At 53.5% G+C, this 27,758-nt stretch overlaps 2 protein-coding genes across 3 annotated transcripts in view; one reads left to right on the forward strand and one right to left on the reverse strand.

Annotated features, from left to right (window-relative positions):
• The window catches only part of C23H7orf50 (chromosome 23 C7orf50 homolog), a 107,872-nt gene that overhangs the window by 13,077 nt on the left and 67,037 nt on the right, over positions 1 to 27,758 (forward strand). The window lies entirely within an intron of this gene.
• Gper1 (G protein-coupled estrogen receptor 1) lies at positions 20,101 to 26,816 on the reverse strand. Of its 2 annotated transcripts, XM_037198449.1 has the most exons (4): positions 26,169 to 26,816; positions 24,559 to 25,829; positions 24,035 to 24,242; positions 20,101 to 22,346 (listed from the first exon to the last, which is right to left on the reverse strand). In XM_037198449.1, exon 4 carries the CDS (start codon positions 22,100 to 22,102, stop codon positions 20,975 to 20,977), a length of 1,128 nt encoding a protein of 375 aa, XP_037054344.1. In that variant the 5' UTR covers positions 22,103 to 22,346; positions 24,035 to 24,242; positions 24,559 to 25,829; positions 26,169 to 26,816; the 3' UTR covers positions 20,101 to 20,974. The 2 variants fall into 2 exon arrangements, with proteins under 2 accessions (XP_037054344.1, XP_028711833.1); XM_028856000.2 differs by lacking the exon at positions 26,169 to 26,816 and having other exon boundaries at positions 24,559 to 26,071.

Genomic DNA, 27,758 nt, shown 5'->3' on the forward strand with positions numbered 1-27,758 from the left:
CTCAATCACACTTCATCTTGGGTTTTGAGGCAGGATCCCTCACTGAACCGGAGCTCACTAAACTGGCTGGCCGGCAAATCCTAGGGCTCCTCCAGTCCCCCCCACCTCTCCAGTGCTGGGCTGTAGATCCATGCACAGCCGCACATGGCTTTTGTTTTTTTAACATAAGTGCTTGGGATCCAAACTGTGGTCCTCATTCTTGTACCACAGGCGGTTTGCCAGTGGAGCCGCCCCTTCCTCTCTGGTTTGCAGACGGGGTTTTATTCTGTAGCTCTGACTGGCCTATAATTTGTGATCCTCCTGTCTCAGTCTCCTGAGTGAAGGGATGACGGGTATGTATACCTCTACTGCCAGTCTTGTCTTTGGGGTGAACTACAGGATCCAGGTATGCTCTGGCTACAACCCAGCCCCCTGCTCCCTTGTAGGGCATTCAATAAACTATTATTTATTAAAAATATGAATAACCGGGCGGTGGTGGCGCATGTCTTTAATCCCAGCACTCGGGAGGCAGAGGCAGGTAGATCTCTGTGAGTTCGAGGCCAGCCTGGTCTACAGAGTGAGATCCAGGAAAGGCAAAAAGCTACACAGAGGAAAACCTGTCTCAAAAAACCAAAACAACAACAACAACAAAAAATGAATATATGAATTACAGAATCCTAGCTTCTTTCTGGCCCAGAGATAGTCAAGACTGGGAGTAGAAGGTCACTCACATAGAATTGGGATCCCAGGGCTCTATCAGGTTTTGGTACGGGGCCCACATCTGTCCCACCTCCACTATGAGGGAAGGCAGGCCCAGTTGAGAAGTTTTGTGTGGGCCGGTGGAATTCACGGAAGCCCACAGCAGAGAAACATATTCCACAGCAGGAAGGGAACCACCCTGAAGGCCAGCAGGTGAGACAGATGACAGTCTACAGTAGCCCGGTCACAGGACATCCAGCCCACCACCCCAGAACCACACGGAAGAGGTAGGGCTGACGAAGAATCAAATAGAAATCTGGAAGTGAAATACAGTCATGGAGTCAGAAACGAGCAGAACGAGAATCAAAGGAAGACACAGCTGCAGAGAGCGTGGGACTGTGGAGTGCAGAGGAGAGGCGTGAGGAGCAGCGGAGGGGAAAGGTGGAATAAGAGGGTAACCTACCCGGCAGGGCAGGGGGGGGGGGTGCAGTGGCTTCAAGGCAAAAATGTGAGGTTGGAGAAATTTGTGAGAGAGAGACAGTGTCAGATATCCGGACTAATGGAGTGCGTTCACACCCGCACACCGAATGAAGCAGCAGGAAGCAGCAGGATGTCGGAAGGGTGAGTGGGGCGGGAGAGATGGCGTGGCCAGTGCCGTGCTTGCTGCACAAACCATGAGGGGTTGAGTCCCGACCCCCAGAACAGAGGTACAAAGCTGGGCATGTGGGGCAGGTGAGAGGGATCAGCAGGTCCAGGCCCTTGGCCTGCCGGCCTGGCAACCCGAGTTTGATCTCAGATCTCAGGTAAAGCCGGAAGGGTCTTCTGATGGCCGTACACTCGCTGTGGCGTACACACCTCCCTCCCACACACATAAATAAGAGAGTTTATCCTGGCAGTTCCAGGCAGGGGTGGGAGCCTGGCCAGCCAGGAAGGTGAGAGAGGGCGGAGGCACACTGCCTGTGGCTCATCCGAGGGTGTCCTGTGGGCCCCTGGTCCCGTCATTGTCCTGCTCTGGTGCCGATCCCTGGCCTCTAGGAGAAAAGTGTGTGGGGGGGGAGGGTCCAGCTTTCTAATGAAGGGCGCTGGTGAGAAAAGGCTGCACTCTGCCTGCAGGGCAGGTGTGGGGGTGCTCATGGAGTCTCAGCAGATAGAGGGAAAGTGCAAGGTAAGGTTGGGGTTCTGGTTGGACAGGCTGTGTGCATTGGGGAAAGGGACCAATCCGGCGGTGAGGATGGTTCCTAGAAGTTTTGGGTCTCCAGGAGTTGGGGATTAATGAAGCGTTCTTTCCATGTCCCGAAGCCAGACAAAAAAGAGAAGAAAAACAAAATCGTTGTGTCTTTCCACCCAGGAATTCCACAGATGATTCTGTGGTGGAAAGAGAATGATGTCAGAGGCCTTGGCATGGAGTGGAGCTTGCTCCTCTTACTGGGCAGTGCCCTGCCCTGGGCTGATTCCTGGGCTGCTGCAGTTCGCTCTTGAGAGGACTGGATCCTCCCCTGTTCAGGATGAGGTCTGGGGAAGAAAGCCCAGCTGACTTACCTTGTCCGGGCATTTGGGGGAGAGATTACTCGTTCTTTTCTGTGTAGCGTGCATGTGCACTGCACTTGAATGTGTGAGTGTGGGTGTGCTGATGCCATGGTGCACATGTGGAGGTCAGAGGACAACCTTGGTCGTTGGGCCTAACTTCACTTTTCTTGAGACAGGTTTTCTTGTTCACTGTTATGAACAAACCAGACTAGCTGGCCTGTAAGCTTCTGGGGGAATCTACCGTCTCCGCTTCCTGTCTCACTGCGGAGTGCAGGGGTTACAGATGTGTGCTGCTGTGTCTGCTTTCTTACGTGTGCTCTGAGGATCCAGACTCGGGTCCTTATGCTTGCACAGCAAGCGCTTTACCTGCTGAGCCTGTTTTCATTTTGTGTTTGAGACAGTCTCAGTAGCCAAGGCTGATCTTGAACTCCTGACCCTTCTCCCTCCTCTTCCCAGAACCCCCGCTGAATGCCTGGATTTTGTTGGGTTGGTTAGGGGGCCTCTGGGACTCTTTGCTGTTGACTGTCAGGTTTTCCTCATCCAGTTTCCACTGGGCCGGGCACAGAACCCGGGCCTGGTGATGCTCATCAAGCGCTCTGCCACCTGAGCCCAGTTCCAGCCCGGCAACAGTCTGAATATTTCAAAATAAAGCTTCCTCTCCTCCCCCTCTTTTAAAAATAAGATGAACCCATTGTGAAAATACCAAAAACATGGAAAAGTTTGGCAAGAAAAATGTTTGCATGTTCTGTCATTTTCTCCTCAGCGTTTTCAAGGCGTGGCTGGCCGTGGGCTTCACACTGAGCTTTGCCACAGTGACTGTCTGTGGTCAGAGCTCAGCTGGTCACGCTTTAGAACTGGGTTTTTGTTGTTGTTTTTAATTTTTTGAAGGCTTTTTTTTATTAATGTGTTGGAGTTTGCCTGCAGGTGTGCACCAAGTATTCCTGGTGCCTGCAGACACCAGAAGAAGGCAGTGGATCTGGAACTGGGGTGGGTGCCTGTGGGTGCTGTGGGTGCTGGTACTTGAACCTGGGTCCTCTGTAACCAGTGCTCTTGACCGCTGAGCCATCCCTCCAGCCCTTGAACTCTGCTGTCATTTTTGAGACTTGAGTGTGTGTATTAGTAACTGACCTCAATTTGCTCACAGAATTCCTGACACAAGCAACTTCAAGGAGTAAGGGTGTGTTGGAGTTCAAGGGTGCAGTCCATCATGCCGGGTGAGGCATGGCGGCAGGAGTGTGAGACTGCCGGTTACATCAGATACACAGGAAGCAAGAGATGGGGCCTGGTGCCCAGTTCCCATTTCCTTTTTCTTTTTCTTTTTTTTTTTAAATAATTTATTTAATTTTATTTTATGTGCATTGGTGTGAAGGTGTCAGGTCCCCTGGAACTGGAGTTACAGACAGTTGTGAGCTGCCATGTGGGTGCTGGGAATTGAACCCAGGTCCTCTGGAAGAGCAGCCAGTGCTCTCCAGCCCCACATTTTTTTATTCAGTCCAGGACCACAGCCCATGGGACGGCACTGTCCACACTGTATCTACCTTCCTCGAGTAACCTCTAGAAACTTCTCTTCAGTCATAGCCAGAGGTTGTGTCCTAGGTGATTCTGCATGCTGTCAAGTTGACAAGGTTAACTGTCACAGCATAGAGGGCTGAGGTGACATCACGACACTTGATCCAGCAGCCCTGTCCCGGGGCATCACATCCTGGTTCTGAGGCAGCCCCGGTGGCCTTGGCCAGTGGCTTTGGCTTTCATGTAGGGGAACCTGTCCATAGCTTGATGGCAGTCTGGATTTCAGAGGCCTGCTTTTCCTCTTGACTCTGGGTAGCTGTGCCATGGAATTACTGTCTTAGAGGCCTGTTGGACACTTGGTGTCTGTTTGTTTCTGCTTTTCTGTGGTGTCATACTCCGTCCCTACAGTTCAGTTTGCAGGGTGCCCCGACTCTGTTCGTGATAAGTCATATTCCTTTCCCAGTTCTGCTCCATGCTGTTGTGACGGGCTTCCTGTGCCACAGCTGGCTAGTGCTTTTCTTCCATAGATCGCACATGTTGATAGACTAGAAAGTCTCCTGTGTAGGGTGGTCCTGCTGGGTGGTTTCAGCTTCTTGATGGCTCCAAGGCCTCCCAGGTCAGGGCCAAAGCCAGGGGTAGCTGAACCCAGGTCTGTGGGGAAGCCCTGAAGCTCAGAGGCAGTGCTGGGCATTACCATTCTTCACACAGGGTGCTCCAGGAAGCTCTCATGTTTGGAGACTCAAATACCAGGATGAGGGGCGCAGGCTTGCATGTTTGTACAGTCATTTCAGAATTATTCTTGTAACGGCATGGAAAGATTTCCCAGGGTGGAGCGTCCACAGCTGGGAAAACAGTTGTGGCTTTGAAGACATTTTCCCAGGAACTGAGCGCGCATCTCCCGCTGTTCAGAGCACGGACCAACTGACTGCGTCTGGCTCTGCCTGCTTAGCTCCAGGAATGGCTAATGTCAAGCAAGCTCTATGGGTGTCCTGTCGGGAGCTCTTAGCAGCCTGGTGAGGGCTGCTTTTCAGTGCCTAGTTGCCATCAGAGTAACAGGTGCTAGTCTGAGTGTGACCGGGCATCAGGATCACGTGACAGATACCTGAGTAGTGGGGAAGGCTTCTTGAGGCCACTGACCTCCATGGTGGATGAGTTTCTTTCCGTGTTCCCGGTGACAGGTGTTGTATTACTAACTTGTCTCCTTGCTGTGATGAAGTACCCCACAAAAGCCACGTCAGGGGGAGGGTATATTTTTGGCTCATGGTCTGAGTGTAGTCCATCGTGGTGGGAAGGCATGGAGGTAGGAACATGATGCAGCTGCTCCCGTTGCATCCATAGTCAGGAGGCAGAGAGATGAATGCTTTTTCTACTTTTTATTCTATCCAGGACCCAGCCCATGGGATGGTGCCACTCACAATTAGTGTAAATCTCCCACCTCAACCCATTCTAGAAGCTTCCTCATAGACATGCTCAGAGGTTCATCTCTTAGGTCATCCTCGTTAAAGTCAAGGCTGACTAGGCCTTGTCCTAAGTGTCTCATCCTCATCCCGTGGGCCCTGGGCAAGAGCCCTGCCCATGCTCAGGATAGCTGGGCACCCTTGTGGCAGGCCCTGTGGCCTTGCAATAGGTTCAGGCCATCCCGCTGACTGCTGGACTCTGAGAGAGAACACAGGAGATGGCATCCAAGAGAGGCACAGGTGACTCTGAGACCCCCGGGGCCGGCACCCCAGAGGGTCTGTTCTCACGGTGGGGGATTGCCGCGCTTGCTTCACGGGCTGTACCAGGATCTGCTCTTTCTACTTTATGGCTCTGCTAACCCCCCCCCCCCCAGGTGCTGTCCTGGTCCGAGAGAGCCCACCCGCACTTACTCTGTATTGTGGATGAGCCTCTGGGTTTCCATGTCCCTCCTCTGAAGTGAAGCCATGAGGGGCCCAACTTGGGTGTCAGGCAGGTCCTGTGAGGCATCGTGCATAGAAGGCCGAGTTCCATGTGTGCTGTTGGACAGCCGGCCAGGTCCTGCAGCTCCACACATAGGGATGGCGGGGCCTTCGGATGTCCAAGGCCAGGAGCTGGTCGCACAGATAATGGAGGCTCGTTGATCCAAGATTCCTAGAAGCCAGAGATTGCCTTCTGCCTGGAGCTTTTCATTCTAGCCTTAACCGCTCTGCCTGGGTGCCGAGGTGGCTTCTTCTCCAGGGCTCCTGGCGTGCTGGGCGGTGCTGGGTGGTGCTGGGTGGTGCTGGGTGGTGGTGGCAGCGGTCAGCAGCAGAGGTGGCACTCTCTGCGGTTTCAGCTCTCATACGGGCCTTGGTGACCTGGCTTACAGAGCCTTGGCGCTTAGGTGCCGGGACTGTCAGCACTAAGGCTTGGCAGCTCTCTGGGACTCTTTGAGTCACGGGGCCTGAGGTAGCTCGTCCTCAGCTCTGCCCAGCGGTCGGTGTCTTCACTGTTGCTGCACTCTCTGAAGCTCTTTAGCCTCGAGATCCGCATCACTACCATGTCCTCTGAGGTACCAGCCCAGCCCGTTCTCCTAAGGATGGAGAACACACTGCTGGAGAGAAGCCTTCCCCGGACTAGGGCGGCACCCCCAGAGGCTGCTGGGGGGTGGTGGCGGTGTCTTAGGGTGTGCCCCAGAGTGAGTCCAGAGAAGGCCTCTGCAGCAGTCACTGCAAACCTTCGTGCATGGTACCCTGTTTCCCCCAGGCCCAGGCTTCCACTGAGCTACCTGGCAGGCACTCCCCTTCTGCCAGGGTAGGAAAGGCTGCCAGGTCACTGAGAGGTCACCGCAAGCTGGCACAGGCTGTTTGCAGCTGTGGTGGCGTCGGGGCGGTGGCGTCGGGGCGGTGGCTCTTCAGCCCTGTGACTGGCAGTCCTCTCAAGGCAATCAGGATACCAGGGAAGGGACAGCAGTTGTGAAGTAACCACCCTAACTGACTTTAAAGAAAAAGTTCAGGCCGGAGATGGCTCATTCTGGAAGGTACTTGCTGTGCAAGTATGAGGACCTAGGTTTGGTCCCCAGCACCACATAACATGCCAGGTGTGGTGGAGTATGCCTGGAACCTGGAACTGGGCTGGGGAGACTGGACAGGAGAATCCCTGCAGCTCACTGGCCAGCTAGTTATGCTGAATTGGTGAGCTCCAGATCCAGTGAGAGACTCTCAAAAAAATAAGGTGGAGGGTGATTGAGAGGAGATAGATGCACGATCAGTTTCTGACTTACACACACACACACACACACACACACACACACACACTCTCTCTCTCTCTCTCTCTCTCTCCTCTCTCTCTCTCTCTCTCTCTCTCTCTCTCTTCACACACACACACACACACACACACACACCCCAAACACCATTTATCGACATCAGCTCCTGCTCCCCTCTCCTGTGTTGAGTGGTACGTAGACTTGGAACTTGAAGTGTGACTGAAGGGTGGCTTGTGATGACAGCCGTCGCAGATCAGATGCTCCAAGACTATGCTCTTTGTTTTTTTGGATTTATTTAATATTATTTACATGTGTATGCACATGCATGTGTACATGCCGTAGTATACATGATCAGAGGACAAGCATGTTGAGTCAGTTCTTCCACCGTCACATGGGCCTAGAGACAAACTCAGATTGTTGGGCTCGTGTGGCGAGCACCTTGACCTGCCGACCCGTCTTGGTGGTCCCAAATGCATTGTTGGGTGGTAGCGGTTCCACCACCGTGGCATTGATGCTGCTGAGAGCTGTTTCCTGTGGTCGCATTGCTGGTGTGTGTGTGGTGTGTGTGTGTGTGTGTGTGTGTGTGTGTGTGTAGGGCGTGTGTCTGTGCCTGTGTCTATGTGTGGTGTGCAGATGTACACACCTGTGTGTTTGTGTTGTGCGTGTGCCTGTGTGTTTCTCTGTGTCATGTTGTGTGTCTGTGCCTCTGTGTGTGTGTTTACTTGATGAAGTTTTCCTTTTATATCGCCCCTGACAGAAATCCACCAGGAGGCGAGGCTCCACCCCATCTGGGGCAGCCCTTCCTGTACCGGCAGTCAGACTTGGGTTTTGCCACCCCAGGTCGTCCGTGCACAGATGATCGCCATGTGAGGGTGAACTGCTGACTGGGGTGGGGCCAAAGGTCAGCGTTAGCTGTCGCTCCTCAGTGCTGTGCACCCTGTGTTTTAAGACAGGGTCTGTCAGTGGCTCTGCCTGTCTCCGCCTCCCCAGTGCTAGGCTAACACGTCTATGCTGTTGTGTCCAGTCTGTTTCGTAATTCTGTGACCCCAGGGACTGAACAAACCCCTGACCCAACGGAGCCATCTCCCTGCTCTCTGCATCCTTTCCTATGGAAAGAGGACTCACCCACCTCTGGGAGAGGAGGGCCCAAGTCAGCCAGGCTGGATCTGTGGGTGCCACGTGGGGTGTGCACATGTGGTGTGTGTGTGTGTGTGTGTGTGTGTGTGTGTGTGTGTGTGCGCGCGCGCGCGCGCGCATCCCTCCTGACCCAAGGCCAGCTGCGTCCTGGTGCGCCAGGCTCCTGCCCACTGACGTCTAGTATTGGCCTCACGAGGCAGCTCTGCGTCCTGGTTGCCCCTTGGGTCCCTGCGTGGCTGCTCCAGTCCGGGTCCCCTCCAGTGCCCGTCGCCAGCATGTCTGAAAGAGAACACGGGTTTGTAATGAGGGACAGAAGCTGGCAATGTTTCATACATATAAATTGAGTTTTCCTTTCCGTTCGTGTTTTGTCAGAAATCTAATCTGTGGTGTTTTCTGTCCTTCCTCGGACAAACAGCCGTGGACACAGTATGTGCTGTCACTTTGTTCATGAGGTTGCTGTGTGGAACTTTTTATTTACTTGTTGATCTGTAATGTAATAGAACCGGGCAGGACTGGAGGTGTGACTCAGCTGGTAGTGCCCTTGCCCCAGTTCCCTCCCCTGCTCTGCACAAACCAGCTTTGCATGCCTGTTATCCCAGCCCTGGGGAGGGAGAGGCAGGAGCATCAGGAGTTCATGGTCATCCTTGGTGAGCTTGAGGTTAACATGGTCTTCAAAAGAAAAGAGAGAGAGAAAGGAACACCCACCACGGATCCCATGTATCAAAACGAGATTAACTCTACCTCAAAACAGAGACAAGGAAATAGAACTGCCAGACAGCAAACTGGAGGAGGAGGTGTCCTGTCCCGTGTCGGTGCCCCGCCCCAGCACAGCTCTGCTGGAGACCCGGCGGCGCCTGCCAGGAGCCGAGCTGCCGAGCATGGCGAGGGAGCAGCAGGGCACAGGCACAGGATGCCCCCCTCACCCGGCCCATGCCCTTCTCCACCTGGTGGAGTTCCAAGGTCATCACCTAGGCTAGGGAATTCCCTGCTGATTTTCTTTTCCAGTTACACATGTGTTCCTCAGCTTGTCCTCACAGTGACAAAGTGCCGAGAAACAGTTTAAAAGGGGGAAAGGTTTTGTTTCGGCTCAGGGTTCCAGTCCCGGGTCAGCTGGAATTGTGTAGCAATTTCCTGCAAGTTGAAACATTTCATCCTGGAGGGTGAGCTTGTGTGTAGAGGCCAGAGGGGACCTTGGGTGTCTTTCTCAATTGTTCTCCACCTTACTATTAAGACTTTATATCCCAGCACTTGGGGAGGCAGAGGCAGGTGGATCTCCGTGAGTTCGAGGCCAGCCTGGTTTACAAAGTGAAGTTCCAGGACAGCCAGGGCTCTGTTACACAGAGAAACCCTGGCTTGAAAAACTAAAAAAAGAAAGAAAAAAAAAAAGATTTTATTTTAATCTTTAGTTTGGGGTGTGCATGTACGTGTGTGTCTGTGTGGGTGTGGTGTCTGTGGAGTCCAGAAGAGGGCATCTGATCCCTGGAGCCTGATTTCCAGGTGGTTGTGAGTTACGCACTGTGAATGCTGCTGTGAACCAAACTCGGGTCCTCACAACAGCAGTAAGTGCACTCGTCTTCAGAGCCGTCTCACCGGCCCCTCTCCAGTAATTAATTAATGAATTAATCTGAGACGGGGTCTCTCCCTGAACCTGCTGCTCGTGGATTTGGTTAGACTCGATGGTCAGCAGGCTCCAGGGATCTCCCTGTCTGCACTCCCCACGGCTAGGATAACGTGGACATGCCGCCATGTCTGACTCTTTCTGTGGGTGCTGGGCAGCCACACTTAGACGCACACGCTTGCTTTTCACCAGACTCCATCGTATGTGTTTATTTCTTTATTTATGAGGTAGGGTCTTCTCACTGAACCTGCGGTTCACTGATCCAGCTAGACTGGCTGGCCAGCGAGCTAAGAAATCCCCCTGTCTCCGCCTTCCCAGCCCTGGGATCACAGGTGCGGGCCAACACACTGGCTCTTGACATGGGTGCGGGCGTCCCCGCTCAGGCTTCGTGTTTCCCTGGCAGTGGCTTTGCTGTCTGGGCCACCCCCCCACCCCCCAGTTCTCTATTGCGTGTCTTTGGTTTTGGACTTTTTAGTGCTTATTTTATTTTTAAATTTATCTCTCATACAGTACATCCCAACTATAGTGTCCCCTCTCTCCCCTCCCCACAGCCCCTCCCCCACCTCCCCCTTCCCCAGATCTATTGCTCCTCTGCTTCCTTTCAGAAAAGAGCAGACCTTCCAGTGATACCAACCAAATACGGCATCACAAGATGCAATAAGGCGAGGCGTAAACCCTCGTGTTCTTAGGTGTTCTGTAAGAAGGGGGAGTTGTCTGCCCATTGTGTGGGGGGAAGCGGGGAGCCCCGTGTTTGTTGGTATTTGGGGGCAAGCTGCTGGGCGCTTGGCAGGAGGCTTCGGTTCTGTGCTACTGTGGTGACAGTATCACCTTAGGGTGGACCCCCACGCCCACTACAAAATACACAGGAAGAAAGAAGTGCCCCTTTCGTGAAGCCAGCCCAGCCGGGACAGAGCTACCGTCTGACCAGGGCCATCCCTTGCATTGCCTCTGGGAGGGCATGTAAACAGCACAGCCTGGCTGCGATTGTATGTGAACGTCTATTACGCTTTCCAAAGCTGAGTCTTGCTGCTGTGTGCAGCTCTGGGTCGTTCATCCCGCCTGCCATTCTGTTCCTTTTGAGTCGAGCGGTTACCAGCAGTGCCACGTGCACACTCTTGTTGTGTGTGTCCTGCCACACGGCACACAGGGATGTTTCCTCGTGGGGTCCTCTATGTCTGCTAGGTAAGCCTGTGGAGGGGACTAGCACTATGGCGTAGTACCAAGTCACTGCGGCCATCAAAGTGGCCTTCAAAGGGTCCTGGTCCTCGAGGGCATTAGGCCCCCTCCTTGCCACCTTTGGCCTTTCCAGAAGGAAATGCCAAAGAGAGAGCAAGAAGGGTCCGGGACAAGCCAGAAGTCGCTCGTAAAGAAGAGGTTCTGTCCCTTTGGTTGCATTCTGTTAGAAAGTCCAGGTGGCCGGGTGCAGCCCATATGGGAGCAGGGATCTCGAAGAGCGTACTCTCAGGCTGGGGCTGGTAGGAGCTGTTGGGAGGATCTCACACCCCCTCTACTGTTCCCAAAACTGGGGTTGTGTGAGTTCATGTTGCTGCAGCAGCGGAGTGCAGGATGTGCCGTTGCCTTGACAACGCCGAGGTTGGCCAGGCTCCTTAACCATCTCCTGTGTGTGAATAGCACTTCATCATGGGCCTTGCATGTCTGCCTGTATGCTTTTTTGTGTGTGCGCCTGAGTGCATGTGTATAGGTTTGTGCCTGTGTGTCCATGCCAAACAAAGGTCTCTGTGTTCCATTAAGTGTCTGGCTATACATGTGCACTGCATGTGTGTGCATAGTCATGCACACGTTGTTAGGAGGCTGGAGAGAGGTGGTGGGGCCCTACTTACACCTTTACTTGGGTCGGCAGCGCCAGGAATGTGGTGTGGACACCTGCACCCCACCTTCACTGCTTCCAGCTTGCTTTTGGAAATCAACCTGGATGGGTTCTGTGCCTGTAAGGAGTTTGTGTGTGTGCTGCCCACCTACTGGTCAGAGGCTGCCATGCTTGAACCAAGGGTACTTCCTGGCTAGTCACCTCCTGGAGAGGTGTTTCCACGAGACAAAGTCTCAGGCTGGTGGTTGTGGATTCAGCCAGCTTTAGCCATTGCTTGGCATGGGAGGGACGCAGCCTCTGTCCCTCTCTCCATTTCTGAAGGGTGCTGTTTCTGTGGTATCGAGGGATTCTGGGTTCCTAAAGCCTGAACATCCTGTGCACGCAGTGTCCACTGCTTTCCTTTGCCGTCACTTCCCTGGGGTAGCCGGACATACCCATGGGGACCACGGCCATAACTTCAGTTCCTGTTGCTGCTGGGAGGAGCAGCTGGAGCCTGGAGGACAAGTGGCCTGTGCATCCTTGGAGTTGGTGCTCCCTGAAGTGGCTTCGTGCAGGCTCTGGGCTGGGATTGTCCTAGCACATGTTTCCTCCACATTGTCAAGATGCCAAGGCTGCGAGGGGAAGACGGATCCCGTGTGGGAGGTCAGGGAGGAGGCCCAGGCTGCAGGGGAGAGAGAGGAGGAGGAGCTGGGTTTTGCTGCCACTTTATTATGCCTTCTCTCTTGAGACACATTAGTTCTCAGTGGAGCCAGCTCCCCGGGCATACAGCTGGGACTGCTCCAGAACCCACAGCTGATTTGTTGTGATAAGTTTCAGGTTGATCCCACCCCAGGGTAGGACACAGATAGGTTTGGGTGCCTTTTTTGTTCTGTGTTCCTGTGGCTTTCAAAGGGGCCCCCACCCACTGCACAATGGCAGCGGGCAGATTAGCCCCAGCAGATGACGTCTTCCTGATATCACCAGGTCGGACGTGTGGGAATACTGAGCTGCAGTGTGTGAATGAGCACCCGCACCCCACCTCCGTGTATGTGCAGCTTGAACAACCCTAGAAACTGGGAGAGGGAGCCTTTGGGCTTCTGCTCCAAGCAAGTTGCCCTGGCTTCCTGGGGCAGGGGCAGGGGGAGGGGCCTCCAGCTCTGCCCAGCCTTTAGCTGTCACTTCTCAGCGCTCCTGAACCTTCTGCCCAGGACTCATTCCCAGAGGGCATGCCAGCCCTGAGCTCTCTCCTCTAGGCTATCAGTCTGTGCCCGTGAGCAAGAGGCCTTAGAAATGTCTTCCCAGAGAATGTCTCCCCAGAGTGAGGGGGACTTGGGGTGTGATGAGTTTCCGGATGACCCCCTGTATTTTCCTCATCATTTTTGTCTTCCGCTTTTCCAGTGCTGGGATTACAGATGTAGGCCACCATTCCTAGCTTCTTAAGTGGGTCCTGGGGCTTGAACTCAGGACCTTGTGCTTGCGAGGCAAACACTTCATCAACTGAGCCATCTCCCCGGCCCCCACATCCTTGGTTTTTTGAGATAGGTCTTGCAGTGTAGCCCAGGTTGGCCTCAGACGTGCAGTCCTCCTGCCTCAGCCTCCCGTGCAGCCCCCTCCTGGCCTGCTTGGATGAAGGGTGAAGCCAGAGAGCACAAAGGTCTGCCCTTCTCTGGTCTGAGACGAAAAGCTGGCATTCCCAGGTGTGACCGCACCACCCGGTGATTTGTCCGTCTCCTCTTGTTCTTGGCCATTCCCAGGGCTGCTGACCATGTTCTCAGTGGTTCCCCTCGTGTTCCGAGTATACCGTCCCCGTGGAAGTGTCAGCCTTGCCGAGTGGTGTGACCGGTGTGTCCTCGCCGCTGCGACTGTCAGGCAGTCTTGGGCCGCTGGGCTGCTGGGCCAGTGTGCTCAGGTGTCCCGGCTCCCTGTAGACCCAGCCTCCCCCCCTTCCCCCAGGACAGAGAACTGGCCTTCACCTCTGTGAGTGAATACAGAGAATGACTGCCATGTTCCACTTTAATTTTACCGAGGCTTTTCCCCCGTTTTTAATTGAAAAGCCTATGGAAAGGCACCCTGGATAATTAGTTTCCCACTGTGAAAGAGAAAATAAAGCTGGAATTACCAGGCAGTAAGTGAGAAGAGAAAACTTTAATTAGGAGCTTCCCAGTAAATGCGGGAGGACGCGTCGAGGATTCCAGATGGCTTAAACCTGCCCTCTTTCAGAACACACTTTGCAGCTGCTAATGGCAAGTGTGAGCAGTGGGGGGGGGGGGTCTGTCTCCCCTCGCTGGGGAAGGAATAGTGGAGGCGGGCAGAGGGTGGGATGGCTCTTCAGAGAAGGACGAATCCACAAAGGAGAGTCCAGCCTAGAGCCACTCACTGACCAAGGCGTCCCCTCCCCTTCTGGTCCTGACCTGCCCCTGTCCCTCTGCCCCTTCCCCCACTGGCCCTGGGTAAGACATGACTAATGCTTGGCTTTTTACGTGAATGCGGTGATTTGAACTCAGGTCTCACGCTTAGGCAGCAGCCTTTTTACCCACTGAGCTTTCTCCCCAGCCCTAGACTGCTCTTTACCTTTGACTGTCTCAATGGGTGCTGAGGGTGCAGGCAGTAGGCACATCACACGGCACACTTGGCAGCCTCAGGAACTTGGGCATTGGTGCACAACCTTAAACCTAGTACTAGCCTTTGCAGATTCTGGGTCTCACGTGGCCCAGGCTGGACTTGGATGTCTGACCTTCCTGCCCCACCTCCCATGGGCTGCAGTGACAGGCACGCAGCACCACGTGCGGGGCATCTTTCCTGGTTGTAGTCCATCCCGCCTGGGTCTCCACGGCTCGCTCTTTTATCTTGTTGTTTTTGCTAGGGATCTTTTCTTTTCTTTTCTTCCTTCCTTCCTTCCTTCCTTCCTTCCTTCCTTCCTTCCTTCCTTCCTTCCTTCCTTCCTTCCTTCCTTCCTTCTTCTTTCTTTTTTTTAGGTTTTTTGAGACAGGGTTTCTCTGTGTAGCCTTGGCTGTCCTCGAACTCACTCTGTAGACCAGGCTGCCTTGAACTCAGAGATCTGCTGCCTGTGCCTCCCAAGTACTGGGATGAAGGGTATGCAAGACCACCGAGCGGCTAGGGACTCTTAAATTGCATTCCATACCCCTTTCCCTTGAACCTGGAGCAGTCGCTCAGCCCTTGTCTCTACCGTTGACATGTGTGGCATGCACTGGCTCCTTGTCACCACTTCGGGTTTTCTGATGTTTGCTCCTGATTAGCTCGGGGGTTGTATCCCTGCCCCTCTGAGTGTCTAGACTCCCTCCTCTTGGTGAGGCCGGTGTAACCCCACGGGAGGTACTGTCCCGTCTGCCCTGTGGGAGGTCCTGCTCCGATAAGCTGGGCTTTGCAGGTGCCTCACTTTTGCTGCAACGAAACACCTTGACCAAAAGGCAAGTTGGGGAGGAAAGGGTTTATTTGGCTTACACAGTTTCGACACACAAAACCAGCCAGTGTACTCACGGTTCATAGCTGGGCGCTTGTGGCCACAGGAGTGAACCCTTGGGGAAGGCTGCTGAGGGGTCTTACTCCAGGTCCGCTCCTCTGCTGGCCAGCTCTTCGCATAGGCTACAACCCACGCTCTGGCTCATCACTCGGCATCTTATTACATTGTATTTATTATGTAAGTTATATTTATCCAGTTATTGCTGGAGTGGAGTCCTGGTTGCCTTTAACAGTCTATAACTGTCTGTAACTGTTGACTCCTCTTAATTACGCTGATGCTCAGAGCATCCCAGTTTTGCCCATGGGATGTTCCTTAGGCCATCTCCTCTGTCCTGGATGTGACCCTGTCCTCTCAGGGCCCTTTTCACCGAGGACCACACGTTCCAGACGCTCCCACCCGAACCTGCCAGGGCTCCGAGGGGCCTGGCTGCTGCCGACCTCCTTTGGTCCCAGACTCTGAGCAGGTGGAGCCCAGTGTGCTCAGCTGGACACAGCACAGCCGAGTGGTGTCAGGGTTTATCCTGCTACTGTAGAAGACAGCCTCCTTGGGTATGCTTGGGGTCTGTTCCCCACCCTCCCACTAGGGCTAAAGGCATTTATGTTAGTGAGGTTTTAATACTTACCATTTATTTAGTGTGTGTGTGCGCACATGCCACAGTGCAAATATGGAGGCCAGAGGAACAGCTTTCCAGGGGGTGGCTCTTTTTCCACCATGTGCATTTTGGGGAATCGAACTCAGGTTGTCAGGCTTAGAGGGTAAGTACCTTTACCCACGGAACCGTCTCTCCAGCTGAAGAGATTTGTTTTTAAAAGAAAAATCCTTGAATTTAAAATTCTGTCCTATGCACAGAAATCATTTTTTATCTCCCAGCTAAATTCAGTGCAAAGTATAGCAATGTTAGTGCTGAATTTTTAGAGAGAGCTCTGTGGCAGCCTCTCGGAGGATGATGGGAGGGGCAAGGGCAGCTGTTTTCCACTGTGATAGGGTAAGGAGTCCTAAGGCAGTTCAACTGTAGTCTCCGGAAGATGATTTGATCCCGAATACTTCTCAGAACTCAAAGTTCAAGTACTGTATGTGGCTCTGTAATAATTAGAATTTGCAGTGAAAATACTGAACCAGTTGGTTTTTTTTTTTTTTTGTTTTTGTTTTTTGTTTTTGACAGACTCTCACTGTGTAGCCCAGGCAAGTCTCAAACTTGTGATCTTCCTGCCTTCACTTTCCAAGTGCTGGGATTAACGCACATACCACAGTGCCCAGCTTACGCTTGGCTGGGGATCTAACCCAGGGCCTCCTGAGTGCTAGACAGCACTCAGCCAACTGAGCTGTAGACACTTAGCTTTCGACCTATTGTACTGTATGTGTATGCGTGGTTTGCCTGCATGCCGCTAGTGCCCACAGAGGTCAGACGAGGTCAGAAGAGGGCATCAGCTCCCCTGGACCTGGAGTTACGGATGTTTGTGAGCTACCTGTGGGTGCTGGGAACCGAACCTGGGGCCTGCAAGAGCAGCATGCATTCTGCACAGCCAGCCATCTCTCTAGCCCCAGCACTGGACACTTCAGTTTGAGGACACAGGAAGCTGTGCAGAGCCAGAACCATTCTGACCGTATTAGATCATTCTCACATTAAAAGCAAGATGGCTCTGTGGGTCCAGGATCTCAGCACCAAGTCAGCGGCCTGAGCTTGATCCTCAGGACCCACTTTGTGGAAGGAGAGAACCGACTCTGAAAAGTTAGTCTCTCATCTACACACACAATACGTTAAAACAAACAAACAAAAAAAAGTATTAGTCGCTGGGCAGTAGTGGCACACGCCCTTAGGCTCCAAAGCTACACAGAGAAACCCTGTCTCGAACACCCCCCCCCTCCGGAAAAAAAAAGTGATGCTGGAGAGGATCTGAGTTTGGATCTCCACAACCTAGGCATGGTGGTGTGTTCCTGTAACTCCTGCGCTGGCTGTGTGTGTGTGTGTGTGTGTGTGTGTGTGTGTGTGTGTATGTGTGTGTGTGTACACATGTGTGCTCGGGCAGATCCCTGGGGTCACTGGCCAGACAGTAAGTTTCAGACTCAGTGAGAGACCTTGTCTCAAAACGGAAGGATTTTTATTACTGAGTGCTAAAGGGGAAGACATCCTAGGTTGACCTCTGACCTCCACATGTGTGCACACACACAGGCAAGTGCAACTCTCCACTCCCTGCCCCCATCCCTCTAAATACACCCCCCACACACTTTTAAAAAGCATCAGTGAATCAGAGACACCGAGAACTGAATTGTACACATGTTTATGAAGGAGACAAGGAGAGGCTGTGCCCAGGGTTGCTTGTGGTACACGTTCAGGACTCCAGCGGCACAAGAGCCTCCACACGGAGCCACTGCCTAAGCCCTTTGGGGAAAGAACCCCCAAAAGACAATGCTGTCAGGCTTGCTGATTATCCTTTGTGTGTTTGAAACTGCTTGCCTCTCCTGGGCAGCCAGGTGGCTGGCCTCTCTGTCCCACCGAAGCAGGGAGGAGATAATTAATTGTACCTGAGGTCTTGTTCGCCGGGGCCCGGAAGGGTGGCTGGGCTGGAGTGCGGGAGAGGGCTCGTTATTAAGCTCTGAGGTGATGGAATGGTTTCCAGGGCTAACCAGGTTTTCCGTGCCCATGGTGGCTGCCTCTGCTCTTCCTAGGGTCTGAACTACATTTGTACGCAGGAGTGAGCCAGGCTACCAGGAAACAGCAGTGCAATTAAAACGCCTTGATTTTATCTTGTGGTGTTTCTGCCAAGAATAATTGTGTTAGCCTCAGCTCAGCTCCCGGACACACTCTTGAGGGGGGTCAGATGGGCTGTACAGGGTCCCTGCAGGGCCAGCCACTTCTGGCCTGGCCTGTCCCCCTAAGTCCAGCCTTCTGTCTCGACTCACCCTGCCCTGGGACTTGGGATATACATCTGTCATCCACCACCGCACCCATCCCCAGAGTGGTCTGCCTTGTGTTTGCGGATGGAGAAGTGTGCTTTGAGGCAGAGAGGAGGCAGGAGCTGTGTTCCCACCCTGTCTGGCTCCAGCCTGCCACAACTCAGCTTGTGGAAGACCGGGGTCAGTAGCCTCAGCTAGGGGTGGCATCTCCTCAAGGGGCTACAGTTGTCTGTAGCAAAGAATGGACCTGTTCTGTGTGGCCTCAGGGCTACAGTGGTCCCAGTGGACCGCTTTGCTACTGTCCCAGGACTGAAGAGGTGCCGCTGACCTGAGGGTGGCTTGCTAGGAGGAAGGAGTACTGTCTCTTGAGAAGTGTTCTGGGACTTTGGGCAGTTCCGACTATTGGCCCTGGGAGTGTAGCCCAGGAAGGGGTGACCCTGGCTGCCCTATGGGTACCCTGGCTCTGGCTGCCCATGTTCTTCCCTATCCAGGCTGCCGAGCTGCCATGTGCTGTGGAAAAGGCAGTGTGGGTGTTGGAGGCTGAGGTCTGTTCCTGGCCCCATCCTTTATTGTCCGTGGTTTTGAGTGTTCACAAACTGTAAGCATCTAGTGTTTTCTCTCTGTAATATGGATGGGGGTGTGGTCCTCAGGGCTGTTGTTCTCTTTCCGATGCCGTGGCTGCCTCCCTAGCCAGAGTGGAAAGTCTTGGCATATTTGGGGTTTCTGTGGATCGCACTGGCCCGAGGACAGCCATCAGATGCCTCCCACGTAGGCAAATTTGAAGAGTTGAGGGCCAGCCCTGACTTTTCTGTGACTTGGAATGGAGGGTCCTGTCACCATCACTGAGGTCAGAGGAGCACCTGGAATCAGGCATTTACAGTGAGTGATGCTTGCTACCCTGCAGGATTTGTGGTCACACTCCTCGGCCTCCACTGTCTGTCAGGAGGAGCACCCTGAGGGCTGGCCGCATCGCCTGGGGCTCAGAGGTTGCTGACAAAAGTGTCTTAGGATTTACCCCTCTTAATTATGCAAGGGCTGCATGAGCTTTGCACACCTTTGTAGGCTTGGCTCGGGTAGAGGGAAGGGCTTCTATCTGAGTTGTAGAAGACAGAGCCACACACCTACCCACCTCCATGGTGGTTCTTCACCTGTTGGTTTATGGACAGCATCCTGGAGGAGGTGTCCCATGTCCTGCCCAGGTGGAAAGCCCGCCCTGCGTGGGACTCAGGTGACATTTGGGGACAGATGCTCTTGTTCTTGAAGACTTGTAAGCAGGGGATGCAGGTGCTCCAGGCTGGCAGCCCTGCCAGCCCGCACAAGCTGTGTCTGACAGAACACCGAGGCAGAGGGCATCTGTGTCCTGTGTGGGTTGTTTTTTGATTTGAGACAGGGTTTCTCTGTGTAACAGTTCTGGCTGTCCTGGAACTCGCTCTGTAGACCAGGCTGACCTCGAACTTGGAGATCCACCTGCCTCTGCCTCCTGAGTAAAGGCATGCACTAACACCGCCCAGCTAGATATTGTTCTTAAATATCTGGAAAGATAAAGATTTAAATATCTTTAATATTTAACTTAATAACTTAGATATCATGTACTTTTCACTTAAGCTTATCTATAAATACACTTTGTTATCATCAGAATAAAAGAGCAGGGTCATAGGTTTGAATGGAAAATAGTATATTCTTTAGAGACAAAATGGATCATTTCTGTCATCTGCATGTTACCTTGTATGTGCCCCTAGGGCCTTGCCCCAGCTCCTCCGTGTGTCCAGAGACCCCAGGGCCCTCAGTCCGAGCAGTGGGTCTCTTAACGTGGATAACTGCCCAGGTGGGTGGTCAGGGGCGGAGATTGAGCATGAAGTAGCCTGTCTGTGATACATGACCAGGGCTCCTCCCTACTGGCCGTAGGCATGCTCCGTGACTCCCAGCCCTGGGCACGTCTCCCCGTCCAGAGTCTCCTAGGGGATAGATGGCCGTCCTGTGAAGACCCTAAATGGGGCAAAGTGTGGCTGTCAACCTAAGTAACAAGAAAGACCTACTTGCTGCCACACAGCACGTGGTCCATACCGTGCCAGAGTGCCTTCGGGGCATGGCGGGGAGTGGGGGTCCTCAGAGTAGCACACAGGTGTGTAGAGCTGTGGGCATAGTTACCTTGGCAAGGACGCGGTGTACTGGGGAGTTTCTCATCGTCCCGTCCTCACCTGTGCCCTCCCCCTCCATTCCAAGAACCACAGAGCAAAGAAGAATCGCCATATGCCTACACTTTATTCAGACACTGAATGAATACACCAACCCTTGGTTCTCTTCTTGCCTTTTACATTTTAATGAGAGCCGTTCACACCTCACTGTTCCCAGTGTTGTTTCGTAGAAGCAAGGCCTTGAGCCACAGGTCTCATGGTGGCATCCCACTGACCTGCACAGTAGCTAGCACCCACAGCCTCCTTTACCTTCACATAAGAGCACACACCTTTGTAAACAAGCGTTGTGAGAGGTGGGCATCTCAGAGCAGGCAGGCCTTTCTCAGCTCAGACACAGTGGTCACTCAGGAGTTATGAGTGGTAGCCAGGGTGACCCTGCAGCCTCTGGAAGGCAGGAAGAAGGCTCCAGTGTCCTTAGCTTTTGCTGCCATGGACGGTGTGTGCATGGTCATTTAGACATCACAAGTAAAGGAAACGTAGCCCGTTTGGATCTGGTACATACATTCTGTCTCTAGACTCCTCCACCCAGGTAGCATTCATGTAGCAGAAATGTAACTATGATGCTCCATAGGGTGGCCTATCCTTTTGACGGTCACTTGTCAACAGCAGAATCATCTTCTGGGGACATAGGGTATGGAGAGAAAACCAAGCTGCAGGTTGTATGGTGCCCTTTGAGTACAGCGGTCAATGTCACCTGACCTGCTGCCCTGGACCCTTGAATCTGGATTGCCGCATCCGTGAGCTGGATAGTCAGCAAAGATCCCAGCAGCCCCAGAGATGACCCAGCAGTGTGGTGTTCCCCAAGCCACTGGGCTTTGAGAATATGGCCTGGCTCAGTTCACCCACCACCTGTGCTGGGTGTGTGCTGCCCTGAACACCAACCTGCCCCCTACAGCCCTGTCCTCCTCCCTCTGGGAGGTCCCTCTCACACAGCACTGCTAAACTTGACATCGGACTGCTCTGTGCTGTCGGGGATGACTGCCTTGAGCGTGGCGTGGCAGAAGCGGTTCAGAGCGGGCAGGCTGGTCTTCTGCTCCACGTACAGCCTGAGCTTGTCCCTGAAGGTCTCTCCAAGGAAGCTGTAGATGAGGGGATTCAGGCAGCTGTTGGAGAAGGCTGCAAGGTTGACGATGTGGCCCGTCAAGGGGTAAGCATGGCGGAAAGACTGCTTGCAGGGCGTGTCCCCTGCTTGTGTCCATTGCAGGAGGTGGACGCTGATGAACACGTTCTCCGGCAGCCAGCAGATGAAGAAGACGAGGACCACGGCGAAGATCATCCTCAGGGCTTTCTGCCGGCGTGGGCGCAGGCCACGGTGCCTGTGGGCCCGGACAAGGGCCCGCACGATGAGGGAGTAGCAGAGGCCAATGATGGCGAAGGGCACAATGAAGCCCAGCGTGACCTCCAGCCACTGCACCTCTCTGACGTCGGCAAAGCAGAAGCAGGCCTCTTCAGTGTGCCGCAGGTGCACGGCCGTGAAGGGCACCAGCGTGGCAGACACCGAGGCCATCCAGATGAGGCCGCAGCTGAGCCGAGCGTGGTGCTTGGTGCGGAAGAGGCTGCAGCGCATGGCCTTGGCCAGCGCCAGGTACCTGTCGAAGCTCATCCAGGTGAGGAAGAAGACGCTGCTGTACATGTTGATCTGCAGGAAGAGGGACATGAAGGTGCAGAGCACCGCGATGTCGTAGTACTGCTCGTCCAGGTTGAACACCTCGATGAGCGAGTCGGCCACCAGGATGAGGTCGGCAGCCGCCAGGTTGATGAAGTACAGGTCGGGGATGGTCATCTTCTCCCGGAAGCTGATGTTCACCACCAGGATCAGGATGTTGCCCACGAAGCCGATGGGAAAGAGGAAGATGGTGTAGAGGCAGGAGAGAAAGAGGGCGATCACGTACTGCTGGTGCTCGGAGAGGTCCCCAGTGAGGTTCCCCGGGGTGTCTTCCTGCAGCGGGAGGGACAAGTTGAGGGTCAGGGAGGTGCTGTTGGAAGGGGCCGGCCACATGGGGCCTAGGTAGATCTCCATGCCAAGAGTGTGGGCTGGAGTAGTCGCATCCATGGCTTCCCTCGGCAGCTTTCAGGACTTGCTGAAAGGGTCACAGAAGTCTGTTTTAAGCGACTGCTCCATCTTCACAAAGAAAGGTGATTCTCTTGGAAGTGAGCCAGGCATTTGTAAAGCAGGAAAAATCGTCCCGGGAGCCTGTTAGTCTCAGCAAACCAGAAGGGCAGACAGGGTGTCTGATGTCTGGGCGTGTGCTGGGCAGCCACACCTGCTGCCTGCCGCCTGCTCACTCTCTGGGCACCTGTGGAGGCAGACAGGCCAAGATTAAGCATCTGGAATCCTGGGGATCCTGAGGGAGCCAGGGGTAGTGCGTGAGCGCTAAGAGCCTGCCTGGACTCTGGCTTTCGCCATCTTGGAGAGATGGGTGCCCTTGAGCTGGAACAGAAGAGATGGATGTGGAAGTGTCCCTTTCTGTCCCCTAAGGGTGTCCACAGTTGGTGGTTTGAGCTGGCGACAGTCTGTGAGTCATGGGAGATGCAGTGGGACCCGTCAGATTGCTGGCTCATGAAATAACGTGAATGTGTCGTGTGGGAATTTGAGGAAAACTACTGTTTGTCGAGACAGGAAGTCTCATTAACTTCAGCAGCTGTTGGAAAGAAATGTGACATGGGAAGGGAAAAACCCACTCTTTCTCAAAGGTAGTCCAAGAAGCCGGCACAACGGGAGCTGACTTTTCTCTTAGTAAAGTGGTAAGAAAGCTTCCCTCTTTTCCTAGTGGCAGTAATGAGTGTGGGTACCAGGAATCAACACCTGCCCCCAATACAGAATGAGAGAGAGTAAAGAAGAAAAACTGTCATTTGAGGGCTGGGGGGTAGCTCAGTGGTAAAGCATTTACCTGGCACACATGAGGGTCCATCTTCAGCATCACACACACACACACACACACACACACACACACACACACACAACACATGCACACACACGCACACACACGCACACATACACACATTGCTTGTTTTGGAGGCAGGGTCTCATGTAGTCCAGGCTGTTCTCATGTTCACTAAATGGTTGAGAGTGACTCCTCATCTTCCCAGCTGCTCCAGAGGTTGAGGTAGAAGGTTCCCTTGAGCCCAGGAGTTTGAGACTATTCTGGATAGTATAGCCCGAGACCCCCCTCTCAAGGCATACGGAAGAAAGGAGCGAAGGAAGGAGAACATTTTGTCCTTTTCACCAATTACTGTGAAATATAACATTTTAGATGCCATATCCTGGAAGCTGAGTCCATTTGTGGGGATGTGGCTGGGAATGTTTCCTAGCTTGTATGACTCTGTGCCCCAGGGTTTTCTGTGGTGTGACCCGGGCAGTTCTCAGCAGCACTGGCAGTGTCTGGAGACCCTGGGTGCCTAGTGGGTAGAAGCCGGAGATGTTACTCAGTGGCCACACCGCCCCGGGCGGCTGCTGTCCTGGCTTCCTCACTCAGTCAGTGGCACCCCGGGCAGGATGACAGAGTGAACGGGTTGGCTCCTGAAAACGCATCTCCGTTGCCTTTCTTGAGGGGGTTGCATTTGGTTTTGAGGTGAAGCAAGGGCAAGCCAGAGGTTTATTGGCTTTTCTCTCCCAAAATATGCTTCAGTAAAATAAGAGAAAAAAGGAGGGGCAGCTCACTGTCGTGGCCACATTCTGTCCTGGAAGTGTGGGTGTGGGTGGCAACCGTCTTTCCCAGGTAGTGCCCATCTGAGCCACGGAAGCCACTTTTCTGAGTTCAACTACAGTATGGAAGGATTCCCTTTATTTCTTCTCAGATTTAACGAGACAGCTGGGCCTGGTGGGGCGTACTTAAATCCAGCACAAAGGAATCAGAGGCAGGTGGATCTCTGTAAGTTTGAGGCCAGCCTGGTCTATGTAGTGAGTTTCAGGCCAGTTAGGGCTGCATAGTGAGACGCTGCCTCAAAACAAATGAACGAAAGTTCAAAATTTGAAAGTACTCACCTAGAGTGCAACATGTGAATGTGGAAATTCAGAGGTTCGGCCACAACTCCAGCAGCTTAAGGGGGGCAGAGCCCTAGAGCTGATCAACCATTCTGGTGGAGTGTGAGAGAGACAACACCCTCGGTTCTGTCCTTGATCCAAACTGCTGCTCTGTTGGCCTAAAGATCAGCACTGGTGTCCTTTTGATTTTTCTCTTGTGTGTCCAGATCTGGGGAAACAAGGCCAGGTTTTTGCCAGGCTTACAAGACCCCCCGTCCCTGAACTGCCAAGCCCCCGGGGTTCCCTTGGCAGGCAAAGAGCGGCAGCAACGTGGTATTACAGGGCGTAGCCGGGACACGAATGTGGCGCTCTAGATGGACACGCTGTTGCCTGCACTTGGGCAGAGCCCCTGCCTCGGACACACCTAGCATGCTGTCCCTGGAGGCTGAGGGGTGCATGCCTGCCCCACCATTCCCAGCACAGCACGACCAGAAGTGCCCAGCCAGACGCAGACCTGGAACCTGGGGCACGAGCCCAAATCTTACCTGTGCCACCGTGTCACCGGACCGTCTGCTGGAGGGGTACCCGGAGCTTGCCCACAGGGGATTGGCTCTGCACTTGCAGCACCTCGGGGATGGTGCCCAGCAGGGGTACAGCAGGAGAGGAAAGAAAGACCTGTCTGGAAGGGAGCGGGCTCACGATGCCTGTGGCTGTCCCGCAGCGTCTGGCCCCCTTGGCACAGCGCCTCCTTTATAGACTTCCCAAGCACACTCACTGGGCTCTGGCCAGCCTCCTTTTTAAGGCCAGCATTAACCATTTTTTTGCTGGCTGTTTTTTGGTTGTTTTTTTTTTTCTCCCGTATGTAGGCAGTGTAAACAGTCCTGCTGGACACACATTTTATGGAAGTTTCCAGGGTGACTGCTGCTGTTCACCCACGGACACAGTCATTTGAAGTGTGGAGGGATTATAATATTGTTTACCTTTTAGGTATGAAACCTCTACTCATTTGTGGAAGCAAGTGATGATACCCTTGCTTACTTGGAGTGGTGCTGGCTTCTAAGACTGATCCCTGGGTTTTCTAAGTTACCTTTAGTAGGGCGCCAGGAACACAGCAAATGTAAGGTATGATTTTCTTGGGGATGCTTGCAGCAGGAAATGCAGCCCACAGGTAGCAAGTATTCTGATGAGAAATTAGGAGTCCAGGTGGGTTTCTGCTCTAATGTTAGCTGGGTCTAATGTCCCTCTGCCCAGGGGTCAGTGAACCACCTCTTTTCTCTGTTTCCAGTTTTAGGCCTTCCTTGTACAGCCCAAGTTGAGGGGACCCAGGCCCTGGGGGCCGAGTGGGCCTGTGACTCATTGCCATTCCAGAAGCATCCCTCCTTCTGGTTGTTGGGGTTTCAGCCAGAGTATAGGGGTGATCTTGGCATGGTAGCCCTGAGGTGGAGATAAGCATGGAAGAGGGAGCTTCACTTCATGATCAGACCTTACTTAGGTGGCCCTGACCTGAGCTGTTCAGTCAAGTTATCTGGTATTCACAATAATTTAGAGTGAATTGATCTCACTTGTACTTTCTTTGTATCTGAGTGTGTGTGCATGTTCATGTATGTACATATGCATGTGTGTGCATGTGGAGGCTGGAGAACCTCAGTTAGGATTCCTCAGGTTCTGTCCGCCTTGGTTTTTGAGGCAGGGTCTCTCATTGGCCTGGGACTCACCAGTCGGCTAGGTTAGCTCGCCAGAGACCCAGGGTTCCGCCTCTCCCTCCTCAGTGCAGCCCCCATGTTTTTGTCCTGGTATCTTCTTGATTGTTGGGAAGCTGTGAGGTTGAGCACATAGAATGGGCATGTGTGTTTTTAGCATGTTTCTGCTGGCTGAGGACAGATGAAACCAGCACACGCTGCCCCCCAAAAGGGAGGCTGAGTAACAGGAAGAAGCAGGTACTGGTCTAGGGAGATGGCTCAGCAGTTAACATTGACTGCTCCTGAAGAGGACACGGGTCCAATTCCTAGCACCCATACGGTGGCTCACCATCATCTCTAACTCCAGTTCTAGGGGATCCAGCTCCCTCTGGGAAGCAGGCACACAGGTGGTACACAGATACACATGCAGGTGAAACAGTCCTACACATAAAATATTTAAAAAAAAAATCAGTTACCTGCACGCAGACAGCTGCGTGGGCGTCTCTCGGGAACGCTGGCCTGCTGCTGCCCTGTGTCTGTCTGCATAGCATCCTGCTGCGAACATGCTTGGTGGTTTTCTGTAGGATCCTGCCTTAGCATCTTTGGGACATGTATTTTGAAAAATGTACAGACCTTTAAGCAGAGTTCTGTGTTAAGGTTTTTTTTAATGGAAAAATACTACGTCAGGGCCCTTGTGAGCTGCAGAAGTCCTGACCACCGTGTTGGCTCTTTTCTCGTTTGAGCAGCGTGGTAAGAGCCCGTTGGCCCTGCAGTGTCTTTTGACCAGCTCACCAAGTCAAGATGACGTCAACATTAAAAAACGCCCGCGACACCATCTTGAAAGGAACAGATCATGAGAAAACACAGCTTCCCTTTGAATTAAATAAATAAAACAGAAACCCAAGCCTTGAAATAGCCAAGGCGTGCCACTTAAAAATAGCCGCTCCCTTAAAAATTCCCCACTCCTGCAAGCCCTTGCTCAAGGTTCCATGGTGCTGGAGCAGCTAGAGGGCCTTCCTCGCCTTCTGGGTGCCTGGGGAGTCCCCTGGGTGCCCTGGCCCTGGCACAGGTGCAGGATGGCAGCTGAAATGGTGGGGAGACACCCTACTCAGAGCCCAGCCCCCTTCCACAGACCAGGTACTCAGAGCCCAGCCCACTTCCAGACAGTACTCAGACCACCCCTTCCAGACAGTACTCAGAGCCCAGCTCCCTTCGACAGACTATGTACTCAGAGCCCAGCCCCTTCGACGAACCAGGTAGTCACACCTACGTCTAGCACTCAGGGCCTGTGTCATCACGACAGGACCCGGGCAGAAGGAATCTCTGCCTCCTGACCGCTGTAGATTTTAGTGTGGGTAAGGGATGAGAGAGACCTTGGAGAAGATTCTGGCAGTACAGTGGTGAGTCTGTCTGGTGAGGGCTTCCTCCGCGCTCTCCCCATAGTGATCTGTGACAGAGTCTCGAGGAGGCCTCCTTCAGAGCGGACTGCCGCTAGCCTTGGTTTCTTGACAGAGTCTGTAGTGGTGAGCATTTGCAGCAGAAAGCAGGGCTGGTGGCCGAGTCTGGGCCAGAGTCTTTGCCCCCATACCAGCCATGCTTGTTCCCACATGAGTTGCTCGTCTGTGGGGGTCTGGTTTTGCTATGCTTTGCGCAGGCGTCTACGGTTGTTTATAGTGGCTTTGTGTCTGAGGAACCTACTCTGGCGGGTGTACCATGGCAAGGAAGGGTTCGGGCTGCTGAATTCACACCTTACGTGTGACTCGAGGCGGAAAGGAGGGACTTGAGAGGAAGTCCGGTGCAAAGGGCCCACACCTGTTGAATGTACAGACAGTACTGGACCATATATGGGGAGCAGGCATCAGGAGAATGAAACCCCCCACAGGAGCTTCCCTGCTACCCAGCGCACAACCCTTCATCGTTTGAAGTTCCGGGTCAGGGTCCAGAGTGCCTCTAGGGATCCCTAGTCCCAGCAGTGCTGGCCACGTCTCCCCCAAATTTCTCTCTCTTGGTCTTCCTGCCCTCTTGCACAGCACAGAACAGCCCCAGCACCTCATGGATCCAGGGTC

The sequence above is a fragment of the Peromyscus leucopus genome, chromosome 23 (assembly GCF_004664715.2).
Source record: "Peromyscus leucopus breed LL Stock chromosome 23, UCI_PerLeu_2.1, whole genome shotgun sequence".
Taxonomy (NCBI): domain Eukaryota; kingdom Metazoa; phylum Chordata; class Mammalia; order Rodentia; family Cricetidae; genus Peromyscus; species Peromyscus leucopus.